Source organism: Eschrichtius robustus, chromosome 4 (genome assembly GCF_028021215.1).
Source record: "Eschrichtius robustus isolate mEscRob2 chromosome 4, mEscRob2.pri, whole genome shotgun sequence".
Taxonomy (NCBI): Eukaryota; Metazoa; Chordata; class Mammalia; order Artiodactyla; family Eschrichtiidae; genus Eschrichtius; species Eschrichtius robustus.
In genome coordinates, this window is record NC_090827.1 from 43,109,500 (window position 1) to 43,126,500 (window position 17,001).

Consider the following 17,001-nt stretch of genomic DNA (forward strand, 5'->3'; position numbering starts at 1 on the left):
GGATTTAATATGGATTTCAGGATGTTCAAGAAACCAAACCCAAGAAGCCTGCCCACTTTCCATTCCCCCGTACCTCTGTCTACAGCAAAGAGTCAGATTCATGTTAGAAGAAAGAGATCAAACCAAACCAAGAAGTCCTCCTGTGCTTCTCAGCCTTGGCCGTACATTAGAGTCACCCAGGGCCCTTTCAACCCTCCCAATGCCCAGGGCACACACCCAAACCATTACATCTGAATACCTGGGGTGAACCCAGGCCTCAGTATCTTTTACAGAGTTCAGTGTGCAGCCAAGGTTGAGAACCAGGGCTCCAGACCCTGCCCACTCCTGGCCCTCCCCTGTCTACCCCTCTTTCTCTCTGTTCCTTCTTGGTGAACTGGAGGAGAATCAGGCCAGGGATTTGGATCCCATCTCCCAGCAGCTGCCCACTCTATCACAAGAACACAATCGTTTAAAAATCATCACTGAAGCCTTGAACCCCTGAGAGCCTCTGGCCGGGATATATTGAGAGAGGGCTGTGACAGTCGTGCCTTATTATTCGAATAAGTTTGAATAAGAGACTTATTAATAAGAGAGATTGTGCTGGAACTTAAAAACCACATCTCCAGCAAAGGTCACTGCTGGCAGAACGGCTTAGAGGTCTGAACCAGCAGTCCACCCGCATTAGTGTGTTCCAGAATCATCGGGAGGGCTCCTCCCACACACATGGCTGGGCGCCACCCCCAGAGCTTCTGATTTAGCAGGTCTAGGATGAGGCCAAGAACTTTCACTTCTAACAAAATGCTGATGCTGCTGGTCTGGGGGCTATACCTGGAGAACCATGGGTTTGAGAGGCCCAAACAATCTCATGGAGTTGTGTTTAATTATCAGTCATACCTATTGTTGTTCACGGCACTTACTGTGCACCAGCATCATCTGGTTTTTTAAGCTCCACCCAAATCAGTTACTTGAGGACATCCGAGGTTGTGGCCCTGAGCAACAGGATGTTTTTAAATCTCCCTAGATGATTCCATTAAGTATTTATGCTGGGTTGAAAATTACTGAGTTAAATCATAATTCAATGGACTTTAATTTGCTGTTATTCATGAAGATAGTCCTATTAGCTTCAAAGATGACTGGAGAATCCTACACAGAAAGAAGCATTTGGGAGCAAAATTAATAAGGTGTATTTTGGCATTGAAATTGGAAGTAAAGAGTAAAACTGTCACTATTTGCAGATCACATGATACTTTATATAGAAAACCCTAAAGTCTCCACCCCCAGACTATTAGAACTAATAAATGAATTCAGCAAAGTTGCAGGATACAAGATTAATATACAGAAATCTGTTACATTTCTATACATTAATAATGAACTATCAGAAAGAGAAAGTTTTTAAAAATGCTGTTTAAAATTGCGTCAGAAAGAAGAAAATACCTCAGAATAAACTTAACCAAGGAGGTGAAAGACCTATACTCTGAAAACTATAAAACATTGATGAAGGAAATTGAAGATGATACAAAGAAATGGAAAGATATCCCATCCTCTTGGATTGGAAGAATTAATACTGCCTAAAGCAATCTACAGGTTTAATGCAATCCCTCTCAAAATACCCGTGACATTTTTCACAGAACTAGAACAACTAATCCTACAATTCATATGGAACCAGAAAAGACCCAGAATTGCCAAAGCAATCCTGAAGAAAAAGAACAAAGCTGGAAGCATAACCCTCCCAGACTTCAGACTATACTACAAAGCCAGAATAATAGAAACATAGTATTGGCACAAAAAGAGACACATAGATCAGTGGAAGAGAATAGAGAGCCTAGAAATAAACCCAAGCACCTATGGTCAATTAATCTATGAGGAGGCAAGAATATACCATGGAGAAAAGACAGTCTCTTCAATAAGTGGTGCTGGGAAAACTGGACAGCTACATGTAAAAGAATGAAATTAAAACATTCCCTCACATCATATACAAAAATAAGGTCAAAATGGTTTAAAGACCTAAATGTAAGACCTAAAACCGTAAAAGTCCTAGGAGAGAACATAGGCAGAATACTGTTTGACATAAATTATAGCAATATATTTTTAGATCTGTCTCCTAATACAAAAGAAATAAAAGCAAAAATAAACAAATGGGACCTAATTACAAAAAGCTTTTGCACAGCAAAGGAAACCACCTACAAAACGAAAGCACAACCTATGGAATGGGAGAAAGTATTTGCAAATGATATGGATGACAAGTGGTTAATATCCAAAATACATAAACAGCTCATACAACTCAATATCAAAAAGCAAATAACCCAGTCCAAAAATGGGCAGAGGACCTGAACAGACATTTTTCCAAAGAAGACATAGACATGGCCAACAGGCACATGAAAAGATGCTCAATATCACTAATTATTAGAGAAATGCAAATCAAAATCACAATGAGATATCACCTCACACCTGTCAGATGGCCATCATCAAAAAGTCTACAAATAACAAATGTTGAAGAGGGTGTAGAGAAAAGGGAACCCTCCTACACTATTGGTGAGAATGTAAATTGGTACAGCCACTGTGGAAAACAGTCTGGAGGTTTCTCAAAAAACTAAAAATAGAACTACCACATGATCCAGCAATTCCAATCCTGGGTATGTATCCAGAAAAAATGAAAATCCTAATTCAAAAAGATACATGTATCCCAATCTTCACAGCAGCACTATTTTACAATAGCCAAGATAGGGAAGCAACCCAAGTGTCCATCAACAGATGAATGGATAAAGAAGGTGTGGTATATATTGGGGGGGCCAAAAGGTTCATTCAGATTTTTCCTCAACATGGCTCTAGTAGCACTTGGATGTCTTTAACTTCATTCGCAACAATTTTGTTAGATTGTATAGTGACAGCTGTCATATCAGCGTGCATTTAAAAAAAGACTTATCAAAATTGGTGAATTTTTGTGTAGCCATTTTAATATTGAAGATGGAAGAAAAAAGCAACATTTTCGGCATATTATGCTTTATTATTTCAAGAAAGGTAAAAATGTAACTGAAACACACAAAAAGATTTGTGCGGTGTATGCAGAAAGTGCTGTGACTGATCGAACATGTCATAAGTGGTTTGCAAAGTTTCATGCTAGAGATTTGTTGCTGGACAATGCTCCACGGTTGGGTAGACCAGTTGAAGTTGACAGCGATCAAATCAAAACAATGATTAACAACAATCAACGTTATACCACGCAGGAGATAGCTGATATACTCAAAATATCCAAATCAAGCATTGAAAATCATTTGCACCAGCTTGGTTATGTGAATTCCTTTGATGTTTGGGTTCCACATAAGTGAAGCGAAGAAAACCTTCTTGACCATGTTTCCGCATGCGATTCTCCACTGAAAAGTAATGAAAACGTTCTGTTTTTAAAACAAGTTGTGCTGGGCGATGAAAAGTGGATACTGAACAATAACGTGGAATGGAAGAGATTGTGGGGCAAGCAAAATGAACAACCACCAACCACACCAAAGGCCGATCTTCATCCAAAGAAGGTGATGTTGTGTGTATGGTGGGACTGGAAGGGAGTCCTCTATTATGAACTCCTTCTGGAAAACCAAATGATTAATTCCAGTAAGTGCTACTCCCAATTAGACCAACTGAAAGCAGCACTCGATGAAAAGCGTCCAGAATTAGTCAACAGAAAACGCAAAATCTTCCATCAGGATAATGCAAGACCGCATGTTTGTTTGATGACCAGGTGAAAACTGTTACAGCTTGGCTGGGAAGTTCTGATTCATCCACCATATTCATCAGACATCGCACCTTCGGATTTCCATTTATTTCAGTCTTTACAAAATTCTTTGAATGGAAAAAATTTCAATTCCCTGGAAGACTGTAAAAGGCACCAGGAACAGTTCTTTGCTCAAAAAGATAAAAAGTTTTGGGAAGATGGAATTATGAAGTTGCCTGGAAAATGGCAGAAGGTAGTGGAACAAAAGGGTAAATACATTGTTCAATAAAGTTCTTGGTGAAAATGAAAAATGTGTCTTTTGTTTTTACTTAAAAAACTGAAGGCAGTTTTTGGCCCACCCAATATATACAATGGAATACTACTCAGCCATAAAAAAGAATGAAATTCTGCCATTTGCAGCAACATGGAATCACCTAGACAATATTATGCTTAGTGAAATAAGTCAGACAGAGAAAGACAAATACTGTATGAGATCACTTATATGTGGAATCTAAAAAATAATACAAATGAATCTACATGCAAAACAGAAACAGACTCACAGATACAGAAAACAAACTAGTGGTTACCAGTGAGGAGAAGGAAGGGGGGAGGGGCAAATTAGGGATATGGGATTAAGAGATGAAAACCACTATGTATAAAATAGATAAGCAGCAAAGATATATTGTACAACACGGGGAATTATAGCCATTATCTTGTAATAACTTGTAATGGAGTATAATCTACAAAAATACTGAATCATTATGCTGTACACCTGAAACTAATATAATAATGTAAATCAAGTATACTTTAACAACAACAACAACAAAAATAGGTGCATGTACCTGTCAAGTAGTCTATCTCTTCAACTCTGACATCTTTTTTAAAAAATCGGTTGTTCAGTATCTGTGACACCTGACTGTGATGTGGCCAGGGGTAAGCCAGGAATACAACAGGAACGCATGACGTTACCCGACCCCCCAGGCCCCAGCTGGGCTGCAGGAGGATGACTGTGCTGATGCAGGGGGCACTAACGCCGAGGGGATGGACCACCTCCTCGGCGCTGGGGTGCTGGCGTGGACCAGACGGTGCCACTGGGACACCATCCTGCGTAAGGCACAGGGGGAGCTCTGAAGGGTTCTGCGCTTTCTCTAGTTTACTTGGTTTTGAAACAGTACTATGAGCTGTTAATTACCTGACATGATTTCCTCCCTGTACCTATTTGCTTATTGCCTGTGTCCTCCTTTGCTCTGCTCTGTATCTATCTCCAGCCCCGGGAACCGTGTCTGCTGTACGGTTGCTCTTCACTGGACAGCTATTTAGGAAAAAGGCCAGATGAGCCAGAGGTAAAGGGCTAGATAGGCCTCTCGCCTTTCTATCAAGAGACCGATATCTTCCTCCCTCAGGCAACCGAACCCCCTTCCAGGAACACACACCGTGTGTTCTTAGTCACGGAGAGAAAAGGGATCTACGGTGGTTTTCTCAAAAACTTATCTGAATTTTAAAGAAAACACTGGGAAATGAGAGGAATTGTTTAGTGAAAAGATAAGCATCTCTAATGATGAAATTTCACGTTTCTAGCTTTTTGGGTTTTCTTTCTGTTTGCTGGTTTTGGTTTCGGTTTTGGAATCAGGTGTGTCACAGGGCTCCCCACGTGTATAGCCCAGGCACCTGAACTCTCTCTGGGGAGCAGGACTAGCCGGGGTGGAGGGACTGCTGTTTCCTCTGTAAGCTCTGGTGTACTATGCAGCTGACCTTTTTTATTTAGTGAATATGTTCACTTAGTACGTTCTCTCTGACATTATACTTGAAGACGAATAAATAGTTGGGGGAACAGGCTCAGTGCAAAATCAGCAAAGGTTAGTGGCAGATGGTAAGCACTGAAGGGCAGTTTAGGTAAAGTGGTGCCTGTGTTTCATATACCCTTTCTCTTCAGCCATCAGATGACGAAAGGTGACAATGCCTTATGTAGAAAGATTATTAAGAAATGTCTCTTTTGCTTATTTTGAGCAGGGTCATCTGATAAAAGGCTTTCATACAATAGTCTGCTCTGGAAAGCACCTGTGAAGCACCATTGTGTTTTACCCCATTGCCTTGAGAAGCACCCTGCAATTGCAATTTACTATCAGATTACAACATGCCTATCATATGATATCACTCATATGTGGAATCTAATTTTTAAAAATGATACAAATGAACTTATTTACAAAACAGAAACAGACTTACAGATACTGAAAACAAACTTATGGTTACCAAAGGGGAAACGTGGTGGGGAGGGAGAAATCAGGAGCTTGGGATTAACATACACATACTACTATATATGAAGTAGATAACCAACAAGGACCTACTGTATAGCACAGGGAACTCTACTCAATACTCTGTAATAACATATATGGGAAAAGAATCTTAAAAAGACTGGATATATGTTTAGGTATAACTGAATCACTTTGCTGTACACCTGAAATTGACACAACATTTTAAATCAACTATACTCCAATAACATTAAAAACAAAGAAAAGGAAGGAAAACATGTCCCACCATGGAGGCCCACAATGCTCAGATGCATTTTTCATTTTATACTTTTTATTTGGTGTCTTTTTCAGAGAAAGCTTGCTTGTTTCTAAGCAGACTTGCCCAGACCCTAAGGCTGTCTCTGGTTTGAAGTTACTCACCTGGGGAAGCTGCATTTTTGACCATCTGAGTACGTTTTCAAACACTGGAATCCTATCTTGGCCTGTCAGTACCTGGCAGTTTTAAGAAATGTATATATTTTTATGACACAGAATACACTTTTAACATTTAAAATTTCTTCCTACCATCAGTGGGATGATAGATACAAAAGTACTTTATTTTTCTTAATTTTTATTTTATATTGGAGTATAGTTGATTTACAGTGTTGTGTTAGTTTCAGGTGTAGAGCAAAGTGGTTCAGTTATACATACACATATATCTATTCTTTTTCAGATTCTTTCCCATATAGGTTATTACAGAGTATTGAGTACAGTTCCCTGTGCTATACAGTAGGTCCTTGTTGATTATTTTATATATAGTAGTGTGAAAAATACTTTAAAATGAAAAAAGAAAGATTATTAAGTGATAGAAAATTATTCAGGTTAGCAATGATAATTACTGCTTTTATTATATTTCTACCTCTCTTTTGAAGCCAATTTCAAAATTACAATGTAAAAGAGTAACATGAAAACAAATGCTCCTCGACCTGTCCTGCCCTCCCTGGCTGCTGTGTCAGCCTCCCTCTGGGTGGATAAATGAGGGAAACTCTGGTGCAGGTCACACAGGTCTCTGTGCTGGCCTGGCCTCCTTGCTCAGGTCAGCACAAGCTCAGAGTTACCTGAAGCCACTGCAGGAGAGACAAACCAAAACCTAAGCGGTAGATGTATGCCTGTGATCATCAGAGAAGAGGAAGGCAGGGGAAGGAGATGTGGGCGCCCAGCTCAGTGGCTGATGTGCCTTCACAAGGAGCTGCAGGAGGGCAGGGGGGAGGGTATAACCAAAAGTTCTCCATGCCAGCCTTTGGGGCAGCAGAGGGCCAGAGTGTGTTTGCTGTTGGAAGTTTTCTTACAGGAGGCTCAAGAAGGAAGCAAGTTCGTGAGGTCTTCCAAGTGGCATCTGAGGGGAGAAAATGGTGGATGGGATTTTCTAGGGTCAGCAAAGCCACTTAGCAGGTCTCTAAGTCTGGCCTGGCTTGTGATCGTATTTTACCTCCAAAGAGAATCAGTCCTGCCCTTCCATCCAAGATCCTTGCCCATCCATCCAAGTCCTCAGAATTTCAGTATCGCAGCTTGAGCTTCTGATGAGCTATTCTCACTCTCTTTTGTCAACCTCTTTTCTGCGTTTATTAATACAATCCCATGACTTTTTTCCCATTTAGTTTTTTTAAATTAATTAATTAATTAATTAATTTTATTTTTGGCTGTGTTGGGTCTTGGTTGCTGCGCATGGGCTTTCTCTAGTTGCGGTGAGCTGAGCGGGGGCTACTCTCGGTCGCGATGTGTGGGCTTCTCATTGTGGTGGCTTCCCTTGCCGCGGAGCACGGGCTCTAGGCACGTGGACTTCAGTAGTTGTGGTGCACGGGCTCAGCTGCTCCGTGGCACATGGGATCTTCCTGGACCAGGGATCGAACCCGTGTCCCCTGCATTGGCAGGCAGATTCTTAACCACTGCGCCACCAGGGAAGTCCCTCTCATTTAGTTTTTGATGTGACAAATTACATGAATAGATTCTCTAAAGTTGATCCACTCTTGGATTCCTAGTTTTAGTCTACTTAATCACCAGGGGTTTGTTTGTTTGTTTATTTTTTAGTGATAATTCCTTGTTATTTGAATGACTGATTTAGGACTCAACTTAAATATTCTAATATTTGTTAACTGGCTACATAGCCAAAATGTCTCTGGTCTTAGTGATGCACCAATACAGGGATGGTCTTTGCCTGGCAAAAGGTCATCATAATCATAAATAGAGTTACTAGATAAAATACAGGACACCTGTTAAATTTGAGTATCAGGTAAACCACAAATAATGTTTTAGTATAAATGTATCCCATGCAATATTTTATGTATACTTACATTAAATTGCATGGGATGTACAATAGTTATACTAAAAAATTTTGGTTTATTGGAAATTTACATTTATCTGAGTGTTTTATATTATTTGCTAAATCCGGCCATCTGAATCATAGACAAATAAATAAGCATAATTTTTAGAAAACAATAAATAGATTTTTAAATTAATAAACAGTGTTGTCAGGGGAAAAAAGTGTCAACAAACCCTCCTAACAACTGGGCTCCTGTTTCTGAAAGCCACAATGGGGTGGGGAAATAAGAAATAATAAAGATCATTTTAACTCATATAAAATATAGAAACATAGAAAAAAATACAGATTGCAAAAAAAAAACCTAGATTTGCTGGTTTTGTTTTAAGGAAGCAAACACAAAACACCACCACCCATCAGATCCTGCTGTGGTGGATAGCTCTCCTTTCCAACCACCTCCTCTAATTTCTCAGGAAATGCTTCTATGCTGTCTTTAGCACCAGAGGCAGACTTTTCTATTCTTTTTATGTTACATAACTTTTTTTTCAAGTTTTCAAATCAGCTCTTACTGGCTTGAAATTTCATGTCTATGAAACTTATATTCCCCTTTTTTTTTTTCAAAAATACTTCCCCAGGGACTTCCCTGGTGGTTCAGTGGTAAGGACCCTGTGCTTCCATTGCAGGGGACACATGTTCAATCCCTGGTCGGGGAATTAAGATCCAGCATGCCGCGGGGCATGGCCAAATAAATAAATATGTAAAAAAAAAAAAAAGTACTTCCCCAAAATGTCTGTAACTACCTGGCTTTTCTGCAAATTGTCATGCTGCTCAATGCCTATCTTCTGGGTCTGAACTTCCCTTTATATTCTGAGAGGGAGATGGACAGAAGGCTCTCTCAGAACTACTCATAGGTGCAGCCATGTAGCTTTCTCTACAAGAGAGCGAGATATAGCTGTTTCCTGTTTGGTTTGAGGAGCCAGAACTGAACTATTCACACACAAAATGATCTGGGAGACTTTTAACATTTCAGAACAAAATAAAACTGGATTAATGAAAAATCATATTTATCCAGGTATCACCACAGTTTCATTGCATTATTGAAATGATTATAATTTTGTCACAAACACAAGTAAGTCTTGGGCTATAGAATAAATTTCATGTCATTCATTCCTTTAGTCAGTGAGTTGTGTGCCTGTCATGTACCAGGAACTATTCTAGAGACATAAGGGTGAATGAGACCAGGCCCCAACCTCCCTGGGAAGTGACTGGTAAGTAGGGACAATGGCATACAAATCAATAATTACATTACAGTTTCATAAAAGTCATAATATGTTTGGGCACAGAGCATCATGAAGACATGGGAGGGGAAGGCATTCATTGCATCCGGGGTGGAGGATTCAGGAGAACTTCCCAGAGGAGGTGACCACTGAATTGAATCTCAGGACTTCGTCAAGCAACGATGGCAAGGAAGGCACTGCAGCTGAAGCACAGCTATGGAAAGCTCCGTGGCCCGACAGAGGTTGGCACATTCAAGTACTTATCATAGGATGCATGGTGGGAAGTGTCTAGTAGGAAAGGAACACAGCACAAGCTTACGAGGGGCCTCGTAATGAGGCTGAGGGGGCTGGAATCTATCCGAAGGAAATGAAAAACCACTGAAGGGGTGAAAACAAGAGAAAAATAATCACAGTTTTGTTAGAGAACCATCACTCTGGAGGTTATGTGAAATTGGGTTGGAGAGGAGACTAAAGGCAAAGAGACTAGTTAAGAAGTTAATGAAGTAACCTAGGTGAGAGCTAAGAAGGGCCTAAACCAGTAGGGAGCAGGGAAAGAGTTCCGTTTTGGCCAGGCTGAGCCCAGGGCCCCTGGGACGTCTCCTAGGAGGACAGACGATGAATATGTAGGGCTAGAGCTAGGCAGACATCCCTGATTGGAGTGATTTGGGGAACCGTCAGCCTAGGAGGGAGATAGAAACGATGAAAGTGTGTCATGACCCTGAGATGATGTAAGGAGTGAGAAAAGAAAAGATAAATACAAAAGGAACAGGTGGAAGAGAAAGATTCATAACCCCAAACTGGAAAGGAACAATCAGAGTCATAGGAGACCAAGAAGAAAATGGCCTCATAAGACCCAAGGAAGAGGAGGGTTTCAATAATTGATTATGTTAAGTGCTACAGAGAAAAACAGAAGATAAAGACGGTAATGGGTCCTTTGGGTTCGGCTATTAGAAGGCACTGGTGACCCAGACAGAGCCATTTGAGTGCCGTGCTTGACACGGCAGCCAGATCGCAGGGGGTTGAGAAGTGAACGGCGAGTGAAAATGAAGATGTGTTGGCTGTCTTTCAAAGAGACTGGGAGTTATAGAAAGGGAAGAGGGAGGAGAGCTCGCGGGGACTCAGGAGAGCTGGAAAAGAACTCACAGGCTCCCTCACTTTTCATTATGAACGTATACCTACCAAAGGGAATAGAGACGAATGTAACAAATAACAGGGGACCCACCCTAATTATCTTCTATTTCCCCATAATGACTAGAGCAGGGGTTGGCAAACTTTTTCTTAACAGGCCAGAGAGTAACTGTTTTAGATCTTGTGGGCCAAGAGGCAAAATACAGGCTATTATCTGTTTTTATGTAACCATTAAAAATATAAAAACCATTCTTAGCTCAAGTGTTGGAAAAAAGCAGGAAGCTGGCTGAGTTTGGCCCATGATTCTTGGTTTGCTGACCCTGGACCACCATGTTTTTTTCTGAAAGAAACACAACATTGTAAATACAGCTGAAGCCCTCCTTCCCCCAATCTCTTTCAAGTTAACCGCTCTTCTCAATTAGCACGTATCAGTCCCACACTTTCCAAATACGCCCGTGTCCCTAAGCAATAGAAGCAGAATTTGGAGTGTTTTAAAAACTTTAAATAAATGTAATTATTCTGCGCATAATAATCTTCCACTGGTTTTTTGGTCAACATTACATTTGAGACTGATTTATCTTAATACATTTGGCTGTAGTTCATTAAGTTTACCTGCTCTATGATATCTCATTCTGTGACTATACCAAGTTTCATGTATTTTTCTTTTGTTAATAGATATTTAGATTGTTTCTATTTTTCCCATTTTTACAAACAGTGCTACAATCCACATCCTTGGCCATGACTCTTTGCCGTCGTACATTTGTGAGTGATCTGACAGTGAATTGTTGTAGTTGTAGGGTATGAACATCTCCAGTTGACTAAATATTTCCAGATTGTTCTCCAGAATGGTTGTATCAAAAAATATTCCTTTTCCAATAACCTCATATAGTTAGTAATCTGAAAAATTCACCCAGTATGCAGCACCTAGAAATATTAGATGAAATAGAAGAAACAACTTCTTAAATGTATAAAGAAATCACAAAAAAGCAAGGAAATCCCCAGGGCCCAGAAAATATGGAGAAAGAAAAAAAAAAACTTGTAGAGGAAATTTAAATTCAGAGCCATACCTACCCACCTATGGGGAATTGCCCGAATCCCACAGGATATGAGAAGCTATATAGTACTTTCAGGCGTTCCTGTCCACCTACTGGGTCACAAGTGAAAGTTAAAACACCGGTTCATGGTTTTAAAAAAGAAAGAAAGAAAAAAGAAAAGCAGCTGCAATGATTCTGGCAAAGTTCAAAGTCAGGTGCACTTCCCCCAGGCTGACCTCATCATCATCCTGACACTGTGGGCCCCTGACCCACGGCCTGGTTTTGAATTTGGTTTTGTCTGCTTCTTTCTCCTTGGCAGTCACTTTGGTCTCTTTGGTCACCTGCTTCTGGTTACCGGCTTGCCTCTGCTGGCCTGCACCTCTAATGAAGTTTTGGTACCTCACGCAGCTCTTGGAGGCTGATCCCTGAGGTCTCCCTCTCCCCATCCCAAGGCTGGGGTTTAAGCCTGAGGTCCAAGCACCTGCTCTCCTCAAGCCCAGAGCACACCCCTATCTGAGTTTCTTCCAAAGCCTATTTTGTGGTGACAGGACTGAGGCTGCACTGGGAAAGTATTTACAGTAGCTTGGTGACAGGATCAGAAAATTTGGGGTTCTGTTAAATAGGGTGGGCCATGCTCTGTGTGCTGGGTTTGGCCCTAATTCCCCCAAGATTTTTATCATGATGGGAGGTGACAGATACAAGAAGCAACAAGATTCGATCTACATAAACTTCAGATAAAAATTATCAAATAGTGAATAGTATGCTTAAAGACATAAAAGAAGGAACAAATAAGGAAAAATAAAACCAAGACTCTCTCTATATATTGTACGATATTCTGTATTCTAGGATTTTCTAGAAATGAAAAATATGGTAACTTAAATTCAAAGCCCAGTGCATGGGTTCAGCGGCAGGAGACACTAGAGGATTGCACTGATCTGCCCTCCCATGGGCGGTGCCAGGTTCCTGTCTCTCCACATCTTTGCCAACAGTTGAGGGAGGTGCAAACTATACACAGGTAGGCAAATTACAGGTTGCACTGTTTCTTTACAGAACTGAGCCTATCCCAGCCAAAGTCCTGCCCTCTTCTGTTTTCCTGGGTCAGCCTTTTAGACACGGAAGAACTTTAAGCCTTAATAAAACCCTCTCTGCTTGTTTGTTTTTTTTTTTCTTTTCTTTTTGCCCCTGAGGGCTGTTTGGTCCTTGGGGTCAGTTCTCAGCAGGGCTCTCCCACGGTGTGACTCTGCCTGACAGAAGGCTGGGCTTTCTCTCCCTGGTTCCCACACCCCAAAGCCTCTTACCCAGTGACTTCAACATTCTGTTTTTCCTGCTTTCTGGTCTTAACTATGCTAATCCCCAGATTCTCTGTCGCTCACTCTGTACCTTTCAGCCTCTCCCTTCCCCTCCACAGGCCAAAGTTTAACCCAACTCCACTATCCCTTTTCCTGTCAGCCAGTCTCTGACCCAATCAAACAAATACAGCTCCTTTATGAACATGTGATAAACTTACAGCCCAGCCAAGAGTTTGTGTGATACACCTACACAGTCAGGAAGGCATACTTTTCCAAACCTAAAACTAGACACGTAGCCTGGCAGAGCCTGAACACCCAGAGGTAACACAGTGTATTGTTAGAGCGTGGACTCCTGAGGCTGAATCTTACTTAGATCCACTACTTAGCTGTGTGACCTTGGCAAGTCAGTTAACCCCTCTGTGCCTGTTTTCTCATCTGTAAAATAGGAATAATAGTAGCCACTGTATAAGGTTTGTTATGAGAATTAAATGAGTTGGTAGATATAAAGTGTTCAGAACAGGCATATACTGAGCACTATCTATGTTGGCCATCAGCATTTTTACCACTTGAAATGGGGACTGTCCCAGGAAATAGCAGGTGGTAGTCACATTCATTGAAATAAGAACAGTATCAGAAAATGCAGTTTCAACTTTGCAACCATTATTTTCTTCTTTCTCTCCTTCTGAAGGTTCGTCCAATAATTATATGATCCTTACTGTTCTGAAACAGCCCAGAAAAACCTCCTAGTCCTCTCTGTCAAATTCAGTGTTTAACTCTGGTCACCAAAACAGTTACAGAGGGCTTATTTCTGCCTTGTGACTTTTTGCTCTTTTTTCTACAGACCGTTCTGCTTTTAGCAGCTAATAAATCCTGTGCTTCTGGTATCTGGAAGTTGCTTTTAGCTTTCTGATAGTGTTAAGCTGACATTGAGAGGGCACAGGGTAAGGAATGAGGTGGCCCTTCATTCCACAGGCAGAATGTTGCCTTGAGTCTGAACTTTCTTGGCATCCTACACTGGCCAAGATACCTAGGCCCAGAGCTTCTCTTTAATTATTCTCATCTGTTTTGTCAAAATCCCAGAAAAGCTATTTTCTCATTTCTCTCACTTCTAAGTGGATTATTTCACTTGTGATAGTAATCAGTTCTGCACCAGACTCTCTATCTACATAAAGCAAAACAGATGCTGACTCAACCATAATGATGCTGGTCTCAGGTAACTGCAGTTATTAAATAATGTTGCCTATTTGTGGTTAATAAAGGCTTGACTTGAGATAAACCTGGATTATGCTTGCAAAGGAGAATCAGGCTGTTCAGTAGATCGGATTCTTTTACCAAACATCTCCAAGGTATTTTTTGAAGAATTCAAGGAAATAGATACAACTGTGACACCTTTAAACGAACTCACATCCTAAAGTCTTAGGCACCATTAGCTCAAAAGGATATACCTTACTTAATTTTACAATATATATTCAATCCTTAATTTAGAACAGCCTTTCCCTTGGCTAATCTCAAAGTAATAGGCTTTGATTATACAGCTGCTTGCAAGTGGGCATTTTTGCATTTTCAGGCACTGGGAATGGAGACAGGTGAGTGTGTGGGATGATTCAGATAATCCCTGTTCTCCCCTGAAATGCAGCTTTTCATCTTCCACTTCTCCTGACATCCTAACACTACCTGCTCTCAGGAGCTCATCAGTCTTTAGTGATCAGTCTCATATACATTCTAGGACGATTTTAGTACTTATCAAGAATAACTGAGTTCCTAATTTATGCTGACCCTTTACAAGATTTGGGGAAATCAAAGATGAACAAAAGGGGATTTTCTTTTCCCTGGAGGTGCTCACAGCCTGGTGGGAGGCATGGACGTAGACACAGTTATGATTCCAGGTGGTTAGCTGGGTTTACAGAAGTTTAGGTCTCTGGGGGTATAACAGGCAGCGTGCCAGGGAAGGGGCAGTGAGAGAGACACCAAAGAAGAGGTAACATTCAGTCTGAGCCTTTTAAGGTTACATAGGCACCCATTCAGTAGAAAAAAAGGAAACTTGTCATCACTTGTGGCCAGAGCCCCAGCAGCCTGGAGCACACGCTCTGTACCGTGACTGAGGGGCTGCAGCTGGGGAGCAGGAGGGAGACAGAAGGAGATGCCGTGGAAAGGAGGTTGCAGTGAGAGGCCAGGGGCCATAAATGAGGACCCACCGGAGCTCTTTCAGGGGAAGAGTCACTGATCAGATACGGGTCTCAGACGGACACCTTTCACTGAGTCCTTTGCACCTCCTGAATTGCAGACACTTTGAGTCAATCATTTTCAGATGCTCAAGAAACTACTCAGGCAGGTTAAATGTCATTCTCAGGAGCGTGTTTGAGGCAAGTGTGGTAGCTGTGAGAGTTAAAAGAGGTGAAGAGGGATGGCTGGGCCCTGCTCCCGTGGGTGCTGAGGGACGCCCCTCGGAAAGGAATATGGTCCAGAGGTCCAGGCAGGGGGCGTGGTCGATCCGCTGCGGCGAGAGGGGAGACCCTGGAGTCCAAATCAGGAGAGCTGACTGTCGGTGGGTCTCACCTTCCTCCACCTCAGTTTCTTCATCTGCACCCCCAGAACAGCTGTACACTCAGTATAGCTGCACCCCCAGTACAGCTCTACACTAGCAGCAGGCGGTGTCCACTGACAGGAACCACAGGCAACTAGCTTATTTACCCAAGGGCAAATCCACACAGCTGTAAGAGGCAATGGAGGGTGATTGTACTTGTTGCCAGGGTATAAATCAATTGCTGCTCTTAGCTCAGAATTATGAGATTTAATATTTTGTCTTTTCTGGTACCTTTGATTCACTACAGTCACATTACTTTTTAAAACAAAGCTTCATTAGTCGCAATCAATGCAAAGAAAATCTCTCCCAAAGTAACAAGATCAAAGGAAAGCAGAAGAAAGATTTAATAAGTTACAGTGGATGCCTGGTAATTCCTCAGATAATTTCCTGTTTACTTTTTTTTTTTTTTTTAAATTATGGTGTTTCTTTAGTCTACTTTCCAGTAGTAAATTTCCATACCCCAGTTTTCCAGGAATTTTTGGAACCAGCAGACTTCTCAGCCCACATTATTAAAAGTAAATTCATAATTTCTCTGTTTCAGCTGACTGAAACGTTCTTTTACAGGAACTGCCAAAGAGTTGATCATTTTCTTAATATGCCCATTAAAGCCAGTAAATGACTGGGACCGGTAAATTACATCTTAGAAAACAAAGACTGCGGGAAGGGTAAATTCAGGGAGTGAGCTGGAGCTGGATTAGCCGGCTGCAAACGAAGCCAAGTCCCTCCTCCCTCCTTCCCCCAAAAAAGACAGTTCGACATTTCTCCACTTTTTTCACAGGAAGGCTTAGAGTTTTCTGGATGTTACCCTCCCCGGCAGAGTTCTGTAGCCTCGGCACGAGACAAGCGTTCATTTTCCTCCTCGCCTGGAGTGGAAAGCCTAGGGGTGCTTACCCTGCGCCTGGCGGGTGGGGAGGAACGCGATGAGCAGGGCGAAGATGAGGGCGGCGCGGGGAGCCTCGGGATCCGCGCGCCCCGGCATCGTGATGCCGCGCGCACTTTCAGCCCCGCAGAAACGTGAACGTTTCCTGTTTCCTGCTTGTTTGGGTCGGTGCTGACTTGAAGGAGAGGTGTTTGCCTGTTTTTTAGGAAGTGATGTAATTCGGCAGGAGCCTGTCAGACCAGCAAGAATTGCCAAAGAGAAGTTGCTCTTCAAGCATTGATTTAGTTAACACGCCTCTCAAGCCCTTTTCCGTCTCGGCCCCGCGTGGGCCTCCATCTTTTGACATTGTCCCCGTGGAAGCAGTGTCCGTTGCTCAGATGTCATTCAGAATCTGGGACTGGGGGTCGGGTCTCGATTTGTGATTTTATTGATCCTCAGTCCCCAGGTCAGCCTCCAGGGCTGCCTGGAGTCTAGAGCAGCGCTCTCCGGTAGAACTTTCTGACATGATGGAAATGTTCTGAATCTGAGAGGTCCGATACAGTAGCCATTAGCCACATAGGCTGCTGAGCACTCGAAATAGGG

At 41.9% G+C, this 17,001-nt stretch overlaps 1 protein-coding gene across 1 annotated transcript in view; it reads right to left on the reverse strand.

Moving 5' to 3' along the window:
- Positions 1-16,559, reverse strand: part of TMEM154 (transmembrane protein 154) — a 44,128-nt gene extending 27,569 nt beyond the window's left edge. The window contains exon 1 of the mRNA XM_068542083.1: positions 16,431-16,559. Coding sequence (XP_068398184.1) covers positions 16,431-16,518 — 88 coding nt within the window. The 5' untranslated portion in view covers positions 16,519-16,559. The remainder of the gene's footprint in view (positions 1-16,430) is intronic.
- Positions 16,560-17,001: the final 442 nt, after the last annotated feature.